The sequence below is a fragment of the Columba livia genome, chromosome 18 (assembly GCF_036013475.1).
Source record: "Columba livia isolate bColLiv1 breed racing homer chromosome 18, bColLiv1.pat.W.v2, whole genome shotgun sequence".
NCBI lineage: Eukaryota > Metazoa > Chordata > Aves > Columbiformes > Columbidae > Columba > Columba livia.
Window position 1 is genome coordinate 8,650,396 of NC_088619.1, and position 19,508 is coordinate 8,669,903.

Sequence of the window (19,508 nt, forward strand, 5' to 3'; positions counted from 1 at the left end):
AACCAAGGCTGCTCCACAGAATGTGGCCGACACAGCTGCTCCGGGTTTGGCTGGCGCCCGCTCTTGACCACAGCCACCCGGGCTCAGGTTGCCAGCAGGGTGGGTACAGGCAGGGTGGGTGCAGGCAGCAGTTGCCAACGCCTGTCCGATGGCAAGCAGGGACATAATGCAAAGTGACAGTGTTTACTTTCCACTCTCCGCAAACATGCATGCGGCGGGTCCCCACAGCCTGCCCGGCGCCGGTCCCCCTCCATCCGCAGAGGATGCTGAGCCGAAAACCTCTCTGGCAGCACAGCGATGCTGGGGAAGCAGGATGCACAGCACCCTGCTCAGCTGCGGCATCGCACCAGAGATTCACCAGCCTCAGTAATTTTAGAAAAATGCCAGTTTGCTAAACCACCCGCCACACCTTCAGCGCCAGCCTGCAAGCTCCACGTTCTCCCCAGCTTTGGGCGCGTGGGCCAGCCGGGAGGAGCGAGGAGCGCCTGGCGCTGCCAGCTCGCCCAGCCAGCTGCTCCCCCGGCTGTCCCGGCAGCTGGAGTCGTGGGAACACACCACAAATCGCTAGAAAAGCATGGAAACATAAATCACACTCCCCATCCATGGCTCAGGATGGGGCTGGAGGTGAGGGGAAGCTGCCATTTGTGCTGTTTCTAAACACGCTGGGTTGGTGCGGGGTTCACCCTGTGCCTCTGCCAGCTCGAAGGGAAGCAACAGCCAAGGACAGGGGCTGAAACATCCAAGACCACAGGCACCCCCCAGAGCCAGGCTTGACTCCCAGGGAGCCAGCTAAAGCAGATTCAAACTGGCACCGGAGCCTTGCCATCCCTCCAGCACCAGCAGCCTGTCCGTGCTGTACTGGGGAATGCATCCTGCACCCATCCCGCCACCCTGGTAAGCAACAGCCTCACAAGCCTGCAGCATCCTCACCATCATGCTCTGGCCACGGGGCACTGCTGGTGGTGAGGGAGGGGAATGAGGAAGTTCCCACCAACACTCCTGGCCAGCATTCATGCCTTTTTTTCCTGCTTTTTTAATAAATAAAATAAAATCCACATATTTAACGGCAATGCGGTATTTCAATCCACGCTCGTTAGCACCTGCTGCAAGCATCTCTGAAAGCACCGCTCATTCATCCCATCTGCCCACGCGCCCTCGGCAGTGAGAGCAGGCGGGGTGGCGGGGGGGTCTCCAGGATCTGTGTCACCCTGCAGGAAGTCAGCACGGGGACGCTGGCACCATCCTCCTGTCCCTGCACTGCTCCGGCTGGGCAAGGTGAAATGCAATGGGAGGGCACCTGCTTCCCTGCCCCACTGAGCAGCCTAACTCCCTGCAGAGACCTGAGAGATTCATTTCTCCCTCCATGGTCCAAGCAGAGCAGGATCAGGCCCCATGGGAGCTGCCAACAGCATTTTCCTCGACCCCCTCCTCCAGCCCAGCTGCAGTGCGGGGCCGTGGGAGGTGGGAACGAGGTAGCAAAAGGTATCAAACGTGGCACCAAATCTGGCCATAAATAATCTCCCGAGCACAGCCAGGTTTGGCAGCCTTTCCCCCACCTTCCTCCAGCAAACCTGGGAGCGTCCTGGATTCCTAACCTGGAAATGGAGCAAGACGGTGGAAATAGCAGCGACTTTCTCCCCTCTTCAGAAAAGATGGGGATGAAAAGCAGCAGCGCTGGGATGAGCTGCAGCATCGCTAGCTCCACGGGCAGCACCGGCCACAGTGCAGGGATGGTGTGATTCCCCCACCCTCCAGGTGCATGAACCATGGCCCCTCCATGCCTTTCCCATTCCAGGAAAACTTCATCTCATGATTAAAAACACAGGATTGCCAAAAAGATCCTGTCTCATGTTGCTTTTCCTGTATGCCTGGAGGCAAATCATCTCATCTGCCATATGCATCAGTTCGGCACATGAAATTCATGGAATAATAACAATGAGGATTCTTTTTACTCCTTGCTTTGCTCTCTTACATCTGTGGGGAGCACAAACTCCCCAGGACTGCATCTGCTGCCTGCACCCCACGGTGCTCAGCGCAGCTGCACCCATGGGTGCCACATCACAAATGCTGCTGCTTGAGCCGCCTGTCCTTGGGAGATAGTCCAGGCAAAAATCACGCAGCCAGCCCTCCCCACCTTCCCCCAGGGTATTTAATGCTAACATGATAATCTCCTCTCCCCACACATACACGTATTTTCTTGGAAGAGCAATAAAGGAGAATAAAAATGTAAGTCCGGGAACGCTGGATGTTTGCGAAGCTACCGCCCCGGCAAGGCTTGGGCAGCCAAAAGGTGAAGTGAGGGGATGCCCGTGGCACTGGGACATCCCAATGGGGACCTGGGATGCAGCTACCCAGCACCTCAACTGTGTCAACATATCCCAGTTAAATCTACTTTGGCATTAATATTGGGTGGTGGAAACATAGTGGGGAGGGACTGCAGTTTGGGGGGGATAAATGGCTTCTGCAAGGCAGAAGGAGCTGCCGGCTGGTGTCAGTGCCAACTGACCCCCGGCTTCAGCATCCTTCAGGGTGTGAACACCAAAAACTCTGCCAGCACCAAAATCTCCACCATGGCACAGCTCACCCTGGGCAGGCTCTTGGCAAGGTACCCAAGCACAGTGTGCACACAAATCCTCAGCAGGGATATTAGTTCGATCACGCAGACCTATTGATTCAGGAGCATTAATTGGTCTTCACTGTTCAAATACCGACCTCAATTACAGCCACTTTTCCTTTTTTTCCCCGCTCTTTGCTGGATCCTTACACCCTTGGCTCTGCTAGTTTAAATACCAGAATACCTACACTGGCCTTGGGGACACTCAGCGTTAACTGTACATTTGTATCTAATTTATAGTCAGGCTCTTCACAGCCTTAATGAGCATGCCTCTAAAGAAAAGGAAAGAAAAGACAAGACACCTACTGCAGGGCTGTTTGCTGCCAGGCGTGGAGCCGCTCCGTTATTAACGGGGATTTGGAGATGGCACAGCCAGCTCCTGGTTTGAACAGATCCCAGATTTGGAGGATGCTCAGCTGGAGCAATGGCCCAGCAACAGCCCTTCCCTGGGAATTATCCTGTCCATCCAATGCACATCGCAAAGGAGAAGCGCAGCGCTGTCCCACTATAGCTCCCCTGCTCTCCAGCCCCCGCCAGCCAGGAATGCAACGGCCCTTGAAGTTGCTCTAATTCTCATTATTTCCTTCCACTGATTTCCTACTCGTGGCATACCAAGCCAAAGCCCAGGAGAGAAAAGGGCTGGAATTTCAGATTTAATTAAACCTCGCCAAGCTGGCTGCAGCCCTCCTTCGAGGCCAGCGCTGACGCCGTTATCACTGAGCATCCTGCACATGACAAAACGAGCCTGTGCTGATACTGGGGAGGGCAACTCCTGTCTGATGCTGCCACGTGGGTCCTGGCTAAAGTCTGTGGCTTGGTGCTAATTCCCATCCCAGAAGCATAAGACAGTTGCCAGGGTAAGAAGCCAAATGGATGGAGACAGAGCTCAAGCCAATGGGGTTATACTGGTGCATCACCTGGACACCAAATCTCTCCTAACTTTTGCCATTTTTCGTGGATCTCTCTTTCCTTTTTTTCTTCCTAAACTCTAAACCATTAAGTGTCCAACACAAGCAGCAGAGGAGAGGCAAAGCACTCTGGATCAACCACATCACAAGCTACATTTCACGTGCACAAGACAAGACATGCAGTGAGATTTCGGGGTGAGGGAAGGGATTTGTCATCTGGATGGAGCTGGAAAGGCATCTGCCATTGCCTCAAGAGCCCCAGCATGTCAACAAGCAGGCAAAAACAGACACAGCAGAACTTTGGCACAGAGATTTTCCACAGGTTTTATGTCCATCCTTCACTACACTTATTTCATACCTGACCAGAATGGACCCACAACCCCAAACCAGTCACCAGGAACCATCTCCCCCAGTGCCAGCCCTGCTCTCGGCCAGGGTTTGTCTTCCCACAGCAGATAAATTATGGGTGAAACTCTGAAAAGCCTCCACAGTTTTGAAGTCCCACCCAACAAGCACTTGAGCAAAGTCAGAGCTTAAGCCCTCCAGAAAGCCAGCAGGACTTGGACCCTGCTGAATGTGTTACCTAAGCACCAGTCCCAGCCCCTGCAGACCAAGCACCGGCCAGGAGAAGGGAGGGGGAAAAAAAGAAGAAAAAAAATAAGAGAGAAAATACTATGAAGTTAAAGAAAAAAAACCTGCAAACCTTCCTAAAGCGATCACATTTGTTTGCATGAGTTTTTACAGAAACCAGAGATACTCCTAAGTGCCCGTGCAATGTGTTTTTAATGGTAGGTCTGCAACAATGGGGGAAGAAGGGCTGAAACACATTTGCAAGAAATGCTTTAACAGCTCCAAATAAATGAATTCCTAAAATGTTCAGCCTGTTAGCGGACAGACTCAGGAAACGGCTGCATTTGCCAGAGCCACTTGGTGCGAATGCTGCACCCAGCACGTGTGCGCAGCTCGACACCCACAGCGTTTCACGGGAGCTGGTCGTGCTCAGAGCTCACAGGTCCCTCACACCCAACAGCTACAAATCCTCATTAACTCAAAACAGCTGGGGTGAGTTAATGAGGTGCTGAGCCAGCCGTGGCAGGGGTGCACATCCTGCTGCTCCCCCCTTGCTGGATGCTGCCCACCGAGGAGCGACATCCCCCGCCTCTACACCTGGTTTTGGCAGGTTGGAAAACCCCAGTTCAGGAGGCTGAAGTGACCCCAGACACAGTGAGGAAAACCAGCCGGCAAATATCCTACTGTGAAAACATTTTGCCTGCAGCGAGGTAGTTTCCAGCTCTCCAGCCCTGAGCACCTCTTATTGTTCTCTACATTCAGCAACCAAAAGCCCATTGGGCGATTAATTCAAATCATTATTTTTCTCCCCAAGAGCTGCTGCTCTTGTGAAAAAAACATTTTACAAATTTTTTTTAAAAAATAGACTCCAGGCATCTTGCATCTTCCCCATCTTCATCAGCCTGGGAACATCCCACTGGGCTGCACCCCAGGGTCACATTACAGGCTCGATTCCCATGAAGCCCCCAGGGTCCCACAGCCGCTGAGCCCCCTGGTTTCTTCCCAGGACCCTCTCCCCGCAGCGTCAGGTTCACCTCGGGATAAGTCCACTGCTACCTCCCAGAACGGAGATTTAACACAGCGATGCTAAAAAACTACCCGGCCCGTTTCCATGGGTACGTGAGGCACATGTTGCTATGTGATGTTCGGCCCGTTACCATGGAGACGGTGGGATGTCACCATGCAGGGCTTATTAGTTGCCATGGCTATTAAAAGGCGCTTGTCCTCTGGGGACCTCCAAGGCCCAGGGCCACCAGCCTCCCTCTGTGCCTCTCTTTGGGTTGGCATCAGCTCCCTGGGAACCTGCGGGTGGAAATTGGGCCAGGCAGGACCCCAAGGCCATGGTGATGGGCACCTCTGAGCTAAGACAGAAGGGGCTCAGCCCCACATTTTCTTACAGAGAGCAGCATCTACCCCCAGGCCATCATGTGTCCCAGCCATGCCCATACCCAAGCAGAGCATCCCGGGAATGTGGGTTTATTGGTGGGGCTGCAGTTGACAGAGACACTTTAAGGTGAGCACATGGAAGGGCCTGGCTGCCATCTGAACCCTGTTAGATCTTCCATTAGCACAGCAGGGAGGAGAAATCTTTGGCCTACTTTGGAGAGGACTCTATGACCAAAACCATGCGCTCCCAGGCAGAAACACAACAGGACTCAGCCCTTACAGACAACGCAGTGACACAAAATAAATATAAGAGCATCATCCACACCCCAAGGCCCTGCAGACAACCCCAGCCTGGACTTCCACATGGGGAACTGAAGCTAAAAAAATAAAACAAAGATTAAAAATCAGATCCCGAGGCTGGGGTTTATCTGGGATTACATAGCCCACTTTACTGCAAGCAACAGCTTTTTATTTACCCCCCGAAGTGCTTTGTGTGGCTGCACCATCCCAGCGAGGTGAGCCTGACCTCGAACAAGGTGCCGAGCTGAACATGGAGCTGCTCAGGCACCCACTAAAGACCAGCACAGCACCTGCCTTGGGTTAATTTGACATCCCTGTGCCTAGATTTTCACCTCTTCCATCCCTCCTCTTCCTGCCTTCCTCAAACCCACTGCAGACATCCACACAGCACAGCACAGCCCCTACCTGCTATTTCCAAAGCCCATTGCTCCAAGAACATATCCAAACCCAACCCTATCCATTTGCAAACCGCTTCCCCAACAAGCTCGAAGTGGGTTTTTATGTGGCCATACACACCCCCATGGAAAATGCTTACACACTTTATTAAAGAAAGGTATTATTTTCTCATCATTTTGGTGCATTTTCTAGGAAGGATATAATTTTTCATTTAACTGGACCAAAAAAACTCACAACTGAAAACCTATAGAAAGGTGTATTACACTGTAGTGGAAAATTAGATTCCTCCCACACAATACTATAGGATGATTTAAATATAACATATAGGAATATAACATGTAATTAAACTGTATAGTATCTTTCTAGAAAGACCTACAGTATAGGGTTCTAAAAATTACTCCCGAAACCTATTATGTTTCAATCTAGCCCAGCTGGTTTCCTTTCTATTACATGCCGCAAGACTGTTCATGAAGGGTTGGGGTTTTAATTGCGTCTTGAAACGCTGCCGCAATCGTGCTCCAAGAACCGCTCCAAACTGCTCCGGACATGACTAATCCAAGTGGGAAACCCCCATCCTGGGGGTGCGATGGATGCAGGGATGGATGCGACCCCGCTCTCTCCCACAGTCAAAAATTACCTTTATTAGCAGAAGGGAGAAGGGCCCAGCTGTGGCAGAGCTCATCCCAGCCCCTTGCTTCATAGGCACAAAAAAATTATGTATTTCAATTTAACTGGTCCCAGCTCTCACTACCCCAAATATTAGGGGGGTTCGAATAGCTAGCAGTGCCCCAGCATTGTGCACCCATCATCTTCCCCCTCTGTAAGAGAAAAAGAAAAAGGGTTAGGGATAAAAGTTGCCTTTAGCTGTTGCCATAGAGACTCTCCAGCTCAGTACAGAAAACCCAAATCTTGTCAAAATTGGAAGAATTTAAGATTTTAATCAGCAAAAATGCACAGGAGGCCAGGAGCATCAATGCACATCCTTGCTTTAACAGTCTCTGCCTTCAGATGCATTTGTCCCTCGTTTAATAGCATCCCCAGAGCTGGCCGGGAGCGGGGACAGAGAGAGAAGAACAAAAGCAACGAAAACCCCATCCGCTTTCGAGTATTTTCTCTCTGCCGAAGCAGCTTCTTGCTGGTCAGACTGATTTCTGGACCAACAACCCACCGGCCAAGCTGTTTGTGTTCCCGTTTCCTTCATCCATTGCCAGAAAAAATAAAACTCAACAATACGAGCTAGGCAAAATATTTCCCGGAACCACCACTATTTCTCCCATAAACTTCATATCCCAGCCGGTGCGGCCAGCAGCAAGGGGAGGCAAAATAAAAAGAAAACCCTGATTTCTAGCACCACGAGATGTTTTTTTCTGACCGTCTTGAAATTGCCCTTTTTTCCCACATCCTCCACATTTACTCCTGACCTGACTTCCACTAAGACCACAGATCAAACACGGTGGGATAAACTCACAGCTCTGGCATTTTGGCTGCTTGGCAGAGCCCCGGCTCTGGCCGTGGCCCCCAGCTAAGACAAACACCGCCGGGAGCAGGCTGCGGTGTGCCAAGGTGGCCAGAGGATCCTATTTTATCACCGTTTAAGTCTTGTGGGCTGTTCAGGAGGGGATGGCATCCTCCAGTGGCTTGGGGACGGGGCAGTGGCTTCACTAGGCGGTGGGATGCTGGGGAGAACCAAAGCCACAGCGTTGGGAAAAAGCCTCCGGTGCCAAGGGGTGTTGTGTTTCGTGCCTGAGGATGCAGAGTTTGAGGAATACCAAAATGAGGGACTTCAAAAAGGAGCGGCGTTGGCTCGGGGAATATTGTATGAGCTCAGCCTCTGCAGAGCAATGGAAAAAATCATGTGCCGACCCCAGAAGGACAAGCGAGAGGATTCCTCCTGTGAGGGTTGAGCTGAGGCACGTGCCACCAGCATCCACCCAAGGGGCACAGATGGGAGCTGGGGGGAATATGGGCACCCACAGCAGCACCCTGCAAGAAGGGGTGCTCCCTCGCACACCCCAGCACCCTAAGCTGCTCTACAGCCCCCAAACCAGGGGAAAACCCAGACCCAGGGGCTCAGGCAGGTGTTCCCCAAGCCCCACAGCATGCCGCTGCAGAGACAAGCTGCTGGGGGCTAGCAGCCCCCGGTGTCCCTCCAAACCCACCACCACCAAGTTGCCATCTGCTCAGCTTCCCAGCCAGCCCCTCACCTCCACCTGCTGCTGCACACCCAGACACCCACCAGGATGAAGGTTTATTTCTTTTCCATTAACCCCCATCCCTCTCAGTGCTGGGAGACACATCCACACCACCACCAGCTACTCCAGAAACCAAGAACCAGAGTCAGGACCTGGCTGGCAGGGATGGAGATGGAGAAAGAGGGTACGGATGGGGACACACAGACTGAGAGACCCATTCGGGCATCTTTGGAAACAAGGTGACTTTGGTCTGAAGAACACTAGGAGAGGAGTTCTATAACTCCTTTCCATGCCTTTGCTCTTATTCCATTGCAAAAGCAGGTCTCACCACCCTGCTGCCATGTCCTGGGCTCTGCTTAGCCCATGGTAGGTATGTGTGTCCTTACATACACACAGTGTGTAACCCCACAACTGCCCTGGGGTCCCCCAGCTGCTCTTGGGGCCACTGCCAGGCTCAGGGACCCCCTTTGCTCACAAATAAAGCAGCCAGGTATCCATGGGTGCAGCCAAGCACCTACATGGCCTTGAGATATAGGGTTGAGGCAGAGGGTACCGTCTCCTGTCCCCAGTTAAAGTCTATGGACCGCTCCAAATAGCAGTCACTAAATGCTTCCAAACGCCCCGTGCTGCCCGGCCCCCCAGCCTTCCCCTGCGTCACCCCATCCCCCTTGAGCAGCTCCCTCGCCTGCTTTCTCTTTTGCTGTGCCTGTGTGTGGGTGTATTTGGAAACGAGATCTTTCCAGCTGAACTGCAAAATGAAATGCAGAGATCACAACTCCTCGAATAGCTTCATCGCGCGCACACACACACACACACACCCCCCCCCAACCTCCATCCTGCCCCCGATGCAAAACCCAGGCAATAGTTAAAGAAAAAAAGGTGGGAAAAATCAAGGTATTTGGCAGATGAAAGGAGAGGATTTGGGGGAGGGGAGGAGGAGGAGGCACAGCAAAGCACTTTCATCGCATCCTTTTGTCCCCCAATTCACCACCAGATTTGCAGCTTAACTGCTCCTTGCTCAACCCTCTGAGCTCCTGGAGCCAACACAGCCCAGTTTCATGGGGCTACAAGAAAAGAGAAAACAAAACCCAGCAAAAAGCCAAGCCCAAAACCCAGCTGTGAGATCTGAACATCCGCTGCTGGAGGAGCCAGAGCCCATTTACTGAGACGAAGGAAGAAGCGTCTCCACCCTCGCTGCCCTTGGGCTCCTCCGCTGTTTTCCAGCCTCCTCAAAGACAGGATTCCCCCGTGCTGCTGCCATGAGCAGTTTCTGAAGAAGAAGGGGCTTGGATCTGCCACAGCTGGCCTGAGGTCAGCATCACCTCTGGTCACTGACACCAGAGAATCCACAGGGAGGGCTGAAGGGGAAGATTTCGTTCATAGATACCCAACCCCCTTGGCTGGGGCTATTGAGGGGTGGGTGCGCTGAGAACCCCCCCAGCTTATCTCACCAAGGCATCCCCAACCTCCAAACAACTGCCTCAGGAGGACAAAATCCTGGGCAAAGAGGGAAAAGAGCACAAGGCTCCAGCTGTGATCCATCCCAACACGGGAGCTTCACCCTCATCTCTGCCCCGAGTCAAACTGGGTTCTGCACCGGCCAGAGGATTGCAAACAATAAAGTGATTTATGCAAGGCAGAGGCCTTCAAGATTTATGCCGTACATTCGCAGTAAAGCACAAACACATTCCCCTCCACACGTGGCCGGGTCTTTTGTCAGAGGAATTTGGATTTTTGACCCCAGAAGTCAAGATGAGTCTCTGAAGGAGCATCAGAGACAGACCTGCACTGTGACCCCAACCAGATTATGGTCTCGGGGGTATATCCTGAGACATATTTATGGTCCTCCAAAGCAAGATAAGTCAATAACCACATACAGTAGCAGTTACAAGTCAGATATTAATTTAATTCCTCTCCTCCCTGTCTGCCCAAATAAGCATTAATTCAATGGAGCGTCAGGACCCTGTTATTTATCATTCTCACTGGGGTTTCTGTTTTCTCCTGTTAAGGCAGAATTGCTACAGTCAGGCTATCTGGGCACCATGGTTCCCAAATTAATGATACTCTGCATCCGACACAGGCATAGGGACCGCACGCCTGTACCCAGGTTTCATACTATTAGCAGCTAACGCTGACACAGAAGAGGACGGTTCAAGTGCCATCAAATGCACTTGAAAGCCTTATTCAACCACAGCAGAAGGAACATTTTATTCCTCCAGACCCCGGGGCTGAGCAGGAGCAGAGACATTCGCTCTGTCCCATAGGACCCGCCAGCCCAGCATCGGGGGCTGTACCCCCCCGCAAGGCAGCACTCCACACCACCCCCTGCAGCCAGATTCCTCCCAAGTCTCGTCTCAACCCAGAGCTAAAAATGAACCTTTATTCATGATTAACATCTATATTTGCATAGCGTGGCTGGCAGCTTAACACCAAATAAATGTTTTGGCAGAGGGAGTCGCAGGCATGGGGCGGGAGGGGGAGCCCTGCCCTCCAGAAAAGAGCTTCAGCCTTGCCATAGGTTAATGAGCACTTTCTAATTGAATTAACAAATCATTAACAAGTCCTGTCTGCCATATGGGCAGGGGAGGGCTCAGCCCTGGGCTGCTCTGGCCACCAGCATCTCCGGAGTGCGCAGAGACAGTCGATAGCGCCGTAGGAGGAGGGAGCGCTAAACCTGACCTGATTAAGTTATGAATCACAGGAAATCCCAAAGGCATAAACCCCCCCCAGGCGGTTGGGCTGCCGAGGTGGGTGAATCCCCTCGCCCAGCTCCACCGCTGGCTGCGTGTTTGCCGCCAGCCCCAGGGTTAGGGAGCATCTCCAGGCTGGTTCAGCGGATGCACCAGGGGAAACCTCTTGGAAAAGACCCAAATTGGAGATAAACATAAAGATGCTTTGCATCGGGAACCCTGTAAATGTGGGGCTAGCCTCTGGATTACAGTAAATAAATCCCCTTTTCTTTATAAGCTTGTCTGTGCCAAGCTCTCAGCTCTCACCCATCACCTGCTTTAGCATTTTGTTCCTGTTTTCAGCCACCTCCTGCCCTCACCCTGGGGTTCCACATCCCAGTGCAAGGAGAGGCAAAGCAGGGAGGGCACAGAGAGACACAAAAACCACACCCCAAACAAAACAAAACAAAAGCCAGCAAAATAACAAACAAAAAAGGCAGCACCAAACAGCCAGTCCCACCTAGAAAACACGCTAAAAATCCCAACCAAAACCACGTTTCAGGTGTTGGAGCCAAACCAATAGACAATTTCCATGCACTTGCGACTATCTGGTGAACTTCTAAAGGTCGAGTCTTGGGTACGTCCTGGTCCCACACACGTGTGTGCAGCCCCGGCGTGGGGCTCAGCCCAGGACCCCCCACATGTGCCCGGCTCGGGCGCACGGTGCTGCCCCTGGCGTCCCGACAGCCTGTTTCCCGTAAGGCAGGAGCCGGTGCCATGGCAGCCACCGCCGAGACCAAGCCTGGAAGATCCTCTCAGCAAATATTCAGGCTGAAAAACGTGCTTTTTCCATCTGCTCGAAGCCTCTTTGTCGGGGCTTTGGTAGAAAGCAGATGTGAGAGCATCCAGAAGCACGACCAGTTGTTACTCTGTTGTATAAAACCATGAGAATTTCCCTTTTTATTTCTTTTTTTTTTTTTTTTTTAATTTCATTTCTTAGCGCCAGACCAGATTCCTGGGTGAGAGGCCAAGGCTGGCAAAAACCGAAGCCAAACAAACCCAGGTTGGGGGAAACCTCTGCGTGCATCACCGACCAAAGGGAATATTTCACATCTAGGTCGCTCAGTGGAGCCAAGGCGCCAGGGAAGGGAAAAACCACGATCTGGCCTCGTAACAAACCCAGAAACACTTAGGCCTCCTAATTAACTAGGAAATTCAAACCCCTCCAAACCACAGCGAAGCTTCAAAGCCCTCCCAACCTGACTCCGGATGCTCTGTCCCCCATTCCCTGCAGCTGGCCCCTCTACCCCGGACCCTCCTTCCCCATCCACAGTGGCCAGCAAAGCCACCGGGGGCAAAGGCTCCCCAGGGCTCCTCTTCCAAAGGAAAATGATTTCACGATCCAAATGAAAAAGCTATCAGGGAGGTTCACTTTGGCCAAAGGTTTTGCTCCCTTCCAGCAAAACAGTAGGAAAAGAAAAAGGAGAAAAGAGAGAGACCCAGACAGGGAACGTGGGGCAATCAAAAACTTGGTCTTTTCTGCATGAAAAAAAAAAGTGAAACAGAGTTTAAAGCAAAAAAATGGCTAAAAAGCATTTTTCAGCACAATGCCAAAATATCTGCAGGGGGTGAAGGGGGAGAAGAAAGCAGAAAGTTTTCTATGCATCATAAAATCCCGGGCATTTCCAGACCGGCTCCAACACCCAGTGCTACTGAATGGAGGAAGAGAACAAAAAAGCTGATCAAGTCGAGGACAGCGAGTCTGCACAGATCGACCAGGAGACACATTGGCTGCATGGATGAGCTGGGGTGGTCCTGCCCCATCCCAAATTACCGCCCATCTGTCTGAGCCCCCCAGTCCTGGGGCACAAAGAGGTTGCGATTCCCCCCTGGCCACCCCGCCTCAGTTCCCAACCCCAAATGAAAGGCAGGTCTCCGGAGACGGCCCAGTCTGGGAGCCCTTGTCCTGGATTTCCTACATGGAGCCAAGGCAGAGCTGTCCCTGAGCAGAGCGGGGTCCCCGGGCAGGACGGGGCCAACCCTCTCGTCGGGATGACATAACCATGAACCGCATGAGGCCGAGCCTTTTGTCTGCACGCCGGGAGAGTGGGAGGGAAAGCAAGAAAGGAAGAAAGAAAGAAAACTTCTGGAAGTCATTACGATTCCTCTGCTCCAGTCTCCTTTTTGGCAGACAGCTTTCCTCTCCCCTTCCCTCCACCCCCCAGCCCCGCGCCGCCAGCCCGCTTCAAAATGCCAGCCTATGATTTTTAAATGAGAAAAAGCTGCGCTGTACTCCAGCGCTTGGATAAACTCCTACAAAAACTTCCAGATGTGACACAACAGCTTGGAAGGGGGAATTCGCAGAAGAATCTCCTTAGAAGACACACACGCACAAGCAGGGAGCAAAGGAAGCGCCCGGCTGCCGGCACAGCCGGGCTGGGGATGGGTCCGGCGAGCCCTGGTGGGATGCGCTGCATCACCGGATTGGGATGGACAGGATCCCGGCTCTGCCGGGGAGGGATGCTGGCTGCTCTGGGAGGTGAATACCGCCTGCTCCTCCTGCTGAGCTCGCCCCTGAAGGGTTTGTGAACAGCAGGGAAGAGGTTTTGCAGCTATTTGTTCCCTCGGAAAAGGGAAATAACCCCCCCACCCTCATGCTGCCCTTGCTAAAGGTGACAGATGGCTTCTGCTTCTCTCCAAGATCCTTGCCTGGGAGCTGGTGTGAGCCCGGGGATGCACCAGCACCCGCCCTGGGGAGCAGCACGATGCTCAGTCCTGGCTGGGGGTGCTGAGGGAGCCCACCCAGCCTGGCCAGGCACATTTCTCATTTCCCCCCATGAGCCAGGGAAGGGCCACAGAGCAGGCAAAGGTCTGGCCGCAGCAGCAGCATTTCTATCTGACTGGGAAGAGGTGGGAGACACCAGCCAGTGAACAGGGTGACGGGAGAAAAAGGAGTTCAGGTGCCTTGGGACGGATCAGACACAGATGAAGCAAACAGATTCCAACTCCTTTGTGGGGTTTTCAAAATCAAAAAAAGGATCCCTTTCAGGTCCAGCCTCTCAAACGGAAGTTTTTTGCTTTGTTAAACCCAAAACTGAGGTTGGAATAAATGTATCAAAGTTTAAAGAACACTATGTGTGTTCTCCCCTCAAAACACATCCTGTTGATTAAATATATATATATATTTTTTTTTTTTTTTTTAACTCTGTGCTACAGCTCAGCCCTTCAAACAGCAGCACACGCAGGCCCAGCTCTCCCCATGAGCTGGCACAGCCGAGGACCCCAAGCACCCACTGGGGCGACAGGGGTGCTGGTCACCCAGTGCCCATCCCAGGGGAGGGAGCATTCCAGGAGGCACCACCAAGCCTGTGGAGCCCAAACCACAGCACAGCTCAATGCATTCAGTTCTCCTCTCCATCACATAGGAGACTCCTTGCTCCAGTGCAGTCAGACACAGACAAGTCCCTCCAGGATAGAGGGATCCGTCTGGGCAACGTGGAGCGGTGCCAGGACGCCGACTCATGGGGCTTGGGGCAAGTTCGGCAGGTAAGGGTAGACCACCCCCATCAGCAGGACCGTTACTGCCTTCCACGACGTGCCGAGCTCCAGCACGGCAGCTCCCGCCGTCCCGTGAGCCAGCCCGGCACAGACCTCAGCTCTGCCTTGGCGTGAAGCCCCAAGGGCTCCAGTCCCGCTGGCCATCTGCAGCTTTGCCGACTTCCAGCGAGAACTGGGGGCACTCAGCAGCTCCCCAGGACAGATCCTTTGATCATCCACCTCTCGCTAATGGGAAGTGAGCAGAGCCGTGCGAAGCGGCGGCTGGAAGAGCACTCTGGTATTGCAGAGCAAAGGCAGACAGCAGGGCCGGTTGCCGTGACCGGATCGAGATGTGTTTCTTTTCTAAAGTCAATTTTGAAAGCCACATTCCACGAACCGTGCATGGGAACGCCAGGCAACACAGGAGCACTCCTCCCAGTGCCACCCAAGCCTCCCCCCCACCAGCAAGGGCATTTACAGGGCTGCCCTTCACCCACCAAACCAGGAAGAAAAAAAACGGAATTTCGACTAATTTGGGGGCACCTCCCCAAAACGGCACCTTTCAGCAGCTTTTTGCAGCTCTCCAGGCAGCAGCGCTCTGCAAGTAGACACTGCGCGGGGGAAGAGGCAGATTTCAGTACTACAATAGAGATCACAGGCTCTTTCAGTTACACTGTTATTTTCCTATTCAGAGCTCTTAACACCAAGGAGTAGCATCCTCCCCACTTTCTCCATCCCTGCTCTTCAATCACTCCGCAAGTCTCAACAAATAGCCTCATTTCTTGTCTCTGATCAGAGGAGCAGCCTGGCACAGACCCTGCTACAGCCTTTCATCCTCCCAGCCTTCCTGGTGCTTTTATTTTATAAGTGAAAGTCAAGTCACCAGCTTGCCTCCTCTTTTCTCCCCCTGGAGATGCCTGCTTCTCCTCTCATCGCCTTGCCAGCATGCACACCAGAATCCCTGCCTGTCATCGTCCTCCCAGCCCTGAGCCTGTGGGTCCAACACCATCACCATTGAACACATCCCAGCCGTGTCCCTGCTCCTGCCCTTTTAAGGCAGGTTGTCCTTGTGTGGGGCAGAGCCCTTCATCCCGCAGCCACAGGGAACATGCGGGTGGCAAATCAGGCTCCCTGGGTCCCCATGGCATGGCACACCTGGTGCCAGTCAGGTTTTCACTCAAAAACCACAATGGAGAAGAAGGGGAAGACAGCTTTGCAGGAGTAATATGCTTTTAGGGTTAAAACCTCAAGATTTCAGACTCTGGAGTATTTCAGGAGACTTCATGACCTCTTTCTAGCCCCAAGGGAGAGGAGGAGCAGGAGAGCAGCACAGATCCTCCCATCTTCAGACAACAAGAGAAAAACTGCCCTGGCCCAGGCAGGGGGTGTTCTGAAACACAGTAGAAAAGCCCAACAAACCAACAGGACTTTAGATCCTTGCTGGACACTCAGCACATCAACCATCACGCTCCCCATAACCCTGCATCCCGGCTTCAGCTGCTGCACTCACACAAGCTGCAGAGACGGGTGGAGAACAGCATCCCAGGAGCTCCAGCTGCACCCCAGGGACATGAATTGCCCTTCCCAGGGTAGCTGAGGGTGCAGAAGCAGCTCCAGCACCTCCTCCCAACACCCTGTTGACAGCAAAGTTTATCAGCCAGATTAGAGCACCGCAAACCCGCCTCGGCAAACTGTGCATCTCCACAGGCACAGCTCAAATGAGAGCCTTCCCACCCAATTTCTGCACAGGCAGTCAGCATAACCCACAAAAAGGTAAAAACCACCCAAGAGAGTGACAGAATCCAGCAAAAGCCTCAACCCTCCCCAGGCAGGATTCACCAGCCACGTGAGGCCAAGCGCTGTCACTCCTCTCCAGGGCAGCTGGTGGCAACAACCACTTTCCAGCAACGTGACTATACAGTTGTAGCACTGGGGCATGATTCCTAGAAGATTACAGCATGAGAAGGGCCACTTTATTGACCTACCACACTAAAGACAAAAAATAAAAGTAATAAATATATACACTGGACTCAGCGCCGACATTTGGGCTGCAGAGCCAAAGGGACGAGCAAGATGCTATTCTGCTGAATGGCCCAATGAGCGATGGGACGCAGCGCGAGTGCCCAAGCTGGCCACTGCCCTCCTCTCATCTGTAAACTGAACTGCTTTTTTCATGTTGGTTTTAAATAAACTCCCCAATTCTGGGTCAGTGACCCTGAAAACAAACAGCCGCATGCAGACACACGACTGGGAGACCCGCAGCATTGTCCCCCGTGGCCCCAGGGCTGCCGGCAAGTGCCTTTCTCTGTCGATAAGGAGTGAAAAATTAGGGAGGAGGAAAATCCCAGCTTGCAGGGCTGCACCTAATGCTCATCCCCCGCTCACAGCGGGGCTTGCAGGTGCCCACAATACCACTAATTTTCCAAGGACAAAAGTTAATCTGCTTGCGTTTGCAGCCACAGAGGAGGAGACACATTTCAAGCCATTATTGGGGCGGGGGGTTTTACTGAAGACAACTAAAAACATGCAAGTGCTAACACCTGCTTCAAAACATCATTAGGAAGAAAAAAATATTTGAAAACATTTTTAAATCAGCAATCATAAATAATATTAGTCATAGTAGGCAATAAGAGCAGAATGACTTGCAGCCTATCATTAATATTTCTTCCCAAAACAGAAGGCTTCACAAAGTTTCAAGATTTCCTAAGATGCTTAAATAAACACAGCTTTGAACTGCTTAGCTGGTGTGAGAGAGATCTGGGGAAAACTGCTGGGAGTATTCATGACTGGGAAGAGAAATCTTGTTTCTCCCCTCCTGGGGGACATTTTAGGAAAGAAGGCAGCCTGTTTATCAGATAAATTATTGCTGAAGCTCAAGTAAAACAATATTCACAATGCTAGCGGACCCTCACCACTCTTCCCTGGCACACCGACCTCAGCCGAGATGTAATTCCTAACAGTTCCCACACACCAGGATCAGAGAGGACTCACACAGGATATTCTGGCCCTCTGTACCATGTAACATGTCCTCCCCGCTACCGCACAGCCTCTCGCATTCCAGATGTGGGTTTGCTGCCCATACGTCCTGGCTTGCCTTTCGCACAGGCAGAGCAGCGCGGAGCCGGGAACTTCCCGGGCAGCGGTTGCCTCTCCCGCACCAGCCCCTGCTGGAAGACACATCACTCTGCTTTATTTCATTTTGGGTTTTTGTTCCTGCAAATAATAAATGGAACTGGAGTTCGGGGATGGTAAAACACTTGTGATGCTCCAAACCGTGTGCTGCTTGTAACATGAACTCCAAGGGAGGCTTTAAAGGCGCCAAGACCATGGCAAGATATAATTTTTTCTATTGTCTTTTCTATTTCTTTTCCACCCCCTCCTCTTCTTTTGAAAGCTTAAACTTGACTAAAACAGCTTGAACAGAGCCTGTGCCGGAGCAGACGGAGAGTCTGGAAAGAGAGCAGATGCCTTTGTGGGGTCACAGCTCAGCCCAGGACCTGGTGACCAGCAGCCCTTGTCCAATGCACTGTGACCCCCATCTTGCCCCGACCCCTCCAAGCAAGGAGCATCTCCCAGGGGACTGCAGAGAGCCCGGCCTCACACGCTCTGAATTATTTAGGTACTTCGGAGCCGGGCAGCAAACCAACCCCCTGAGCCCCACTACCTCTCCCCAGATTGCACCCAGCTTAAAACCCTCGGGGTAGGGACCAAAGAGCCTAAAACTGACGAGAAACGGGGCCAGGGAGGAAGAACCGTCGTGCAAGGTGGGGGGAGACTGGGGTTACGATCCCTCGGTGCGCCGGGGAAAGCTGGGATACCGGACGCCGATCCCCGGGGGAGGAAAGGTCGCCCAGGGCTCCCGCCGCTACTCCCCATGGAGCGGTGCGACGGAGCCCGCGGGAGCCGGGACATCGTGGCGGGGCGGCCGGGGGAGGGGAGCCCCAAACCCCCCCAGCCCTGCACCCCGCCAGGGAGCACCGAGCCCCCTGCAACAGTCCGCAAAACTTCCCGGCCGGACAACGGGGAGGGGGCAAGCATCGCCTGGATTCCCCCCCTTACCCCGGGGACGGAGGATGATGGGTCCACCAAATAGCAGTTCCTTCCCCATCATCCGGCGGGCTCCAGCCGGGAGATGCTCCCCGCCCTGCCCGCCACTCTGAGGATGGGGGGTGGGGGGGACCGCAGGGCTTACCTCGCCGCTGAGCACCTGCAAAGGATACGGGTTACAGACCAGCCGGAGGCACCAGCTCCGCGGCCGGCTCTCCTGGCTCAGGTAGAAGAAGACAACGGGGGCCAGCGCCGGGTAGGGAAGCGCCTCCGCCTCCGAGTCGCCGCTGCCCGCCTCCCTGTCCCCCGGCCCCGGGCGGCCCCCGGCCCCGGACAGGTCATTAAGGCGGATGAAAGTCTTGGCTTTGCCCGGCTCCGGCTCTTCCTCGGCCGCTCGCGGTCCATCCTCGTCCATCCTCCGGCCGGCGGCCCCGGGGGAAGCCGGGGCGACGCGGGGAGAGCCGGTGGGGCGCCTAGAGGGGCGCGGCCATGGCGGGGCCGGGGGGCTGGGGGTTGCGGCGGGCCGACTTCAGCGCCGGGGTGGCATGGCCGGGCCAGCCGCTGCCTCGCCCCCCACCGGGGCCGGGGCCGGGCCGCCCCCCTCGCCCTGCCCTGCCGTCTGCGGGCTCCGTAGCTCCTCCTCGCCGTGCCTCCGGGGGCCCGAGCCGGGCACGCTGCAGGCAGGGAGGCGGCGGGGCGGCCCCCGCTGCCGGTGCTGGCCTCCACCCGTGGGGCGGGCAGCCTTAGCAGCTTTGCCTGCCCCCTCCGCGCCCCAACATCTGCCCGGGGCGGGGGAGTGCTGCCCGGCGCCCCGGGGACGGCCGGCGGAGGATGCTCCCGCGGGCGGCCGAGCCGAGCGCTCCGCACAGCTGGATCCCTCACTCCAACT

General features: G+C 53.9%; 1 protein-coding gene across 26 annotated transcripts in view; it reads right to left on the reverse strand.

The window, feature by feature from the left end:
• CACNA1G (calcium voltage-gated channel subunit alpha1 G) overlaps nucleotides 1-19,508 on the reverse strand; it is a 141,672-nt gene extending 122,164 nt beyond the window's left edge. For 13 of the 26 annotated variants that reach the window (XM_065034836.1, XM_065034832.1, XM_065034837.1 and 10 more), the window contains exon 1: nucleotides 18,793-19,508. In XM_065034836.1, coding sequence (XP_064890908.1) covers nucleotides 18,793-19,034 — 242 coding nt within the window. In that variant the 5' untranslated portion in view covers nucleotides 19,035-19,508. The remainder of the gene's footprint in view (nucleotides 1-18,792) is intronic. The other 13 variants (XM_065034853.1, XM_065034843.1, XM_065034839.1 and 10 more) reach the window with 1 other exon arrangement.